The sequence below is a fragment of the Rana temporaria genome, chromosome 6 (assembly GCF_905171775.1).
Source record: "Rana temporaria chromosome 6, aRanTem1.1, whole genome shotgun sequence".
Classification (NCBI taxonomy): domain Eukaryota; kingdom Metazoa; phylum Chordata; class Amphibia; order Anura; family Ranidae; genus Rana; species Rana temporaria.
In genome coordinates this window covers 96,472,244-96,477,009 of record NC_053494.1, presented here as the reverse complement: position 1 = coordinate 96,477,009, position 4,766 = coordinate 96,472,244, and the positions used below count along the sequence as shown (strand labels likewise).

The 4,766-nt window shown below is 40.9% G+C and overlaps 1 protein-coding gene across 1 annotated transcript; it reads right to left on the bottom strand.

The window, feature by feature from the left end:
• Positions 1 to 254: 254 nt before the first annotated feature.
• On the bottom strand, positions 255 to 4,035 carry LOC120943627 (hemoglobin subunit beta-3-like). Its single transcript, XM_040357026.1, has 3 exons — positions 3,866 to 4,035; positions 1,597 to 1,819; positions 255 to 471 (listed from the first exon to the last, which is right to left on the bottom strand). The coding sequence occupies exons 1-3, from the start codon at positions 3,955 to 3,957 to the stop codon at positions 343 to 345; spliced, it is 444 nt and encodes a 147-aa protein (XP_040212960.1). The 5' UTR covers positions 3,958 to 4,035; the 3' UTR covers positions 255 to 342.
• Positions 4,036 to 4,766: the final 731 nt, after the last annotated feature.

The following is a 4,766-nucleotide window of genomic DNA, read 5'->3' as shown; positions in this document are numbered from 1 at the left end:
AAGAAGAGCATTTTTGCTTGCACATGATTGGATGGTAGAAGTCAGCAGAGCTTTTGCTCATTTACTAAGCTCTGGAACATTTGCACTTGCAGAGGGCAACTACAAGTATTTTTGCCTTTAGTAAATCAACCTCTTTATCTTTTTCCTCTGAAATCAGTTAGCCTAACTAGGAAACACACCAAACAAACCTATTTTCTTTTACAGGCCACATTGCTAATTTAGTATCTACAAATAAATATGACATTACAGAAGGGAACTTTTTTTGTATTTTTTATTACATGTGCTACAAATGGAACACACATTAATAGAGGAATTTATGCTGCTTTCTGTTCATGTTGTAGTTTACTGATAGCTGTGGCTAAGAGCATCAACCAGGACAGCAACAAACTTCTCCCATGCATGCTGGACTTGGGGACTAAAGGCTTTTCCCAGTTTGGCAGCCAGGACAACAACCAACACTTCTCCAAGACGCTGCATAAAAAAAGTAACATTTTGTTATTTTAAGCAAATCATTACGTTATCAAATTATTTAATTAGAAGAAGAGTAATATATAACAGCAACGTGCAAAAAAGTTTGAAAATGTGTTAGTGTACTACAACCAAAGAGGGATCAGCAGTTGTTACTTATTCCTTGAGCTGCTAAAGAATAATTATTTGCTGTTGATTACTATTGACCATTACTCTGGTTATTAAGACAATTTCAAAGCCATAACTTTTTTTTTTTCAAGTTGCGATTCAAGTGCAAATATTCACTTAATTTGCACCTGAACTGGACCCAAAAACATACAGGACCCTTTTCAAAACCACACCGCAGCTGCCCAAGACATGTATGAACCGGCTCCATTGAAAGCCGGTCACACTCACATGTTATGTGAATTGAATGCCTTTTAAAAATGCACCCAGTTTGTATATATGTAAACCCAGCCTTAGAGATTTTCTCAAGCCCTGTACACATGGGTGGGATTCTCGTCAGGAAAAAAACTTGTTTTTCCTGACGAGTATCTTGGCAAGATTTTTTTGCCGGCCGAGTGTATACACGTACGATTCAAAAGAACCGCCGTTCTTTTGAATCGCAACCATCTTGCTTCACCCTACCTGTGCCTTGGAAGCTACCGCGCATGCGTCAAAGTCATTTAGAGCATGCGCAGGTTTCCATGGAGACAGGTTAGTATACACACGCTCGGGTTTCTCGAGCAGGTAAGTATACACACTGCCGAGAATCACAACGAGAAAATAGAGAGCAGGTTCTCTATTTTTTTTATCTAGATTCTGGGCAGTTTTCTTGACGAGAAACCTTAAAGCCTCGTACACAAGCACGGTTTACTCGGCAAGAAAGCTCTGCCAGCAGTTTTCTTGCTGTTTCTGGCCGAGAAAACCGTGCGTGTGTACGAGGCTTCACACTTTATGTTTAGTCTCTAAGAAGCACATGGAAATCCACCCCATGAGACCACAGCTTGGGTTTTTAACTATTTCTTACTACTCAAAATGAACAGAGTTTTGGATTTAAATAAACTTACAAAGGTGACAAAATTAATGGCTGTTTGGTCAATGGAAAGCAATAAAGCACAGTGTTAAATAAAATATTAAGATGATTACCCTAAAGTTCTCAGGATCCACATGCAGTTGGTTAGCATGTTTTTCACTGAGTTTGTGCAGAGTGCCCTTCACGTTGTCTAGGTGATGGATGGCATTGTCAATAGCTCCCAGGATCTTCTTGCCATGTGCGTGCACCTTAGCATTACCAGCAATTGCAGCTGGGCTGGAGAGATCTCCAAAGGAGCCGAAATACCTCTGGGTCCAGGGGTAGACTAAAAACAGCCTATGAAAAATGGAAGAAAACATGTTTGATTAATATTTTTCACCAGGAACCTTCTTTTACAAAATTGTTATTATTATACAAACCGTCAGTACAGGTTTACAATAAAATGATACAACATAAGATAAAAATACCAAATCAGTACCAAAAGACCTCCGCCAACATAGAGGAGACATGAGCAATGATTACATACAAGACTCCACCAGGAACCTTCAAACATATATTCATCAGCAATTAATAAATACAACTTCATGGGTATGATGCAGTACCTGTATGTGGCTGGTATGTACTTGTGTGTGCTTGTGAACTTGTGAACTTGTACCAAATATTAATTGCTTGTATGTGTGCAAGGATATGAATAACATACATAATATATAATAAAATTATGTAATCACACTGTGTAAAGATATTTGTTACTTTCAAAACTAACATTATTACAGGAATTGAGAGGAAATTTCTCTGTAATGATGTAAATCCCCTCTTAGACAGTTGTCACTAGAACTAGTGTCTCCATTAGAACATTTCCCTTCCATTCCTGTTCTGGTGGCTCAAGCTTTGGGATTTTCTCTTATTTTCAGTCTAGGTGACAATGGTGACCAGGACAAACAGAAAAGTTGGTTACACCTATTGGGGACACAGACAGCAGTAAATAACTGATTCTTCTTTTTTTTTCCGATTTGGATAGAGTGTGTAAAGTTTGGAATCTCTCCCAGGTTGTTTTTTTCTGTCTGTGGCCCCACTGGAAAGATTTCCCTTTGCTTTCTATTCTTCTAACTCACAGTCACAATGATTGGATTTGGTCATTCTAAAAACAATAAAGGTGTAAAATATGCAATACATAAAGAAAACTATTGAACTCCACTTTACATAGTGCCTTATTAGTCAAGCCCAAATCAATGAAGTATCACATTCATTTCTTTGTTAAAGGGGTTGTAAACCATCCTGTTTTTTCACCTTAATGTCTCCTATGCATTAAAGGAGATCACCTTAATGCAATCTATGCATTAAGGTGAAAAAACATCTGATGCTGCCGGCCCCCCCGAGCCCCTGTTATACTTACCTGACCCCTCGAAAGTCCCACACTCGATCCTGAGATCCTCTTCGCCACTCAGCCTGGCCGCTGATTGGCTAGAGCGGATGGATTGAGAGCAGCGCAGCCATTAGCTGGCGCTGCTGTCAATCACATCCAGTGACGCGGCGCGCCGAGGGGCGGGGCCGAGTGATACAGTGAGCGGCTATGGCCGCTCGCTGTACCACGGGAGCGCGCCCGCAAGTACTCACCACCATGCAAGCTCTTGCATGACTGTGGTCAGTACTTGCGGGGAGGACCAGAGACACCTGCCGAGGGACCCCAGAAGACGTGGATCGGGGTCACTCTGTGCAAAACGAACTGAACAGTGAAGGTAAGTATGACATGTTTTTTATCTTAAAGGAAAACAACATTTTCCTTTACTAACCCTTTAAGGTGAAAAGACTTCTGTCAGTCACCAGCCATCCCACCCCCCTCCCCCCCGTTTTACTTACCTAAACCCTGGAATGTCCCACAGCGAGGACACGCCATCTCTCTGCCTGGGGTTCTCGGCTCTTGATTGGATAGATTGATAGCAGTGCAGCCATTGGCTCCCGCTGCTGTCAATCAAATCCAATGATGTGGGTGACAGGGGGCGGGGTCCTGCATTTGGTGACTATGGACGCCAAATGCTGGACACAGGAGAGCGCCCGCAAGGTAACCCCTGGGAGAGCACTTTTCCTGGGGGGTTATCTGATGCAAGGAGGAGCTACGAGAGCCGCCGGGGGACCCCAGAAGACGGTGTTCGGGGTCACTCTGTGCAAAAGAGACTGCACAGTGGAGGTAAGTATGACATGTTTGTTATTTTTATTTTTTTATTCAAACCTTTAGTATCACTTTAAGTTAAACTACATTTTGCTATTTAAAACCATGGAAATAATAAAGCATTAGAAGACTGTTAAATGATTTAGGTTAAAAGATACTGGTAGCATAGTAGAAAGATTCTGAAAAAGGAGCAACACCAAGGGAAGTTGTTATACCTGGTAAGTGCTTCATGTCCATCCTGTTCAATATCGACCTTCTGCCACACAGAGTTGATGGCGGCCTTCTCTTCAGCAGTCCAGTGAACCATGGTGTTGGATTGAGTCAGATGAGAGTAGCTCTTGCTTCAAGAAGTAGATGGTGGATGGCAAACACAACTTTCTCCCCATTGTATTTATAGTCTGCTTTTTAAGTCACACCTACATTTCATTTGTGCTTTGCCAAAGTATTGTATCTCCGTTAAACTGATAAGTGAATCATATCACTGACTATGCTGTTTTATATCATGCCTTGTTCATAGCTTATTTTCTATGGCTACATGCTGATCACACAGAACTTGGTCTCAACGTGCACAAGTTAAAAGCAGATAAGACATAAACAGCTGTGCAACAGATACAATTTGTGATACAGAACACCCAATTTTTACAGATGTCTTTCATGCAACATGGCAACAAATGTCATGTGTTACAGGTAATGTACATAGAAATTATACTCTCAGGTCACCATAGTATTGACTTACAGAATATAGATAAATAGGATGATATCAACATTATTTTTAATTGCTTAGTAGTTTTTGCAATATATTTTTTAACAAAATATATTGAATGTTATTGAAGTGTATAAATCTAAAATAGAAAATATTGGGTTCACCTATATTTTGGGTACATACTTTCCATATATTAGTCAATATTTTGTGTGGTCACCATTATTTTCCAGCACTGCCTTAAGCCTCTTGGGCATGGAGTTCACCAGAGTCACCGGAGTCCTCTTTTTCTCCTCAATGATGACATCACAGAGCTGGTGGATGTTAGAGACCTTGCGCTCCTAGGGTTTTGGTCTGGAGACATGCTTGGTCAGTCCATCACCTTTACCCTCAGCTTCTTTAGCAAGGTAGCGGTC

Excerpts from the sequence above, each read along its gene's own strand:
- LOC120943627 (XM_040357026.1), bottom strand. The coding sequence starts at position 3,957 with ATGGTTCACTGGACTGCTGAAGAGAAGGCCGCCATCAACTCTGTGTGG. Across the intron at positions 1,820-3,865 it reads GGACATGAAGCACTTACCAG|GCTGTTTTTAGTCTACCCCT; the intron begins GTATAACAACTT and ends CATTTTTCATAG. Across the intron at positions 472-1,596 it reads TGGATCCTGAGAACTTTAGG|CGTCTTGGAGAAGTGTTGGT; the intron begins GTAATCATCTTA and ends TTTTTTATGCAG.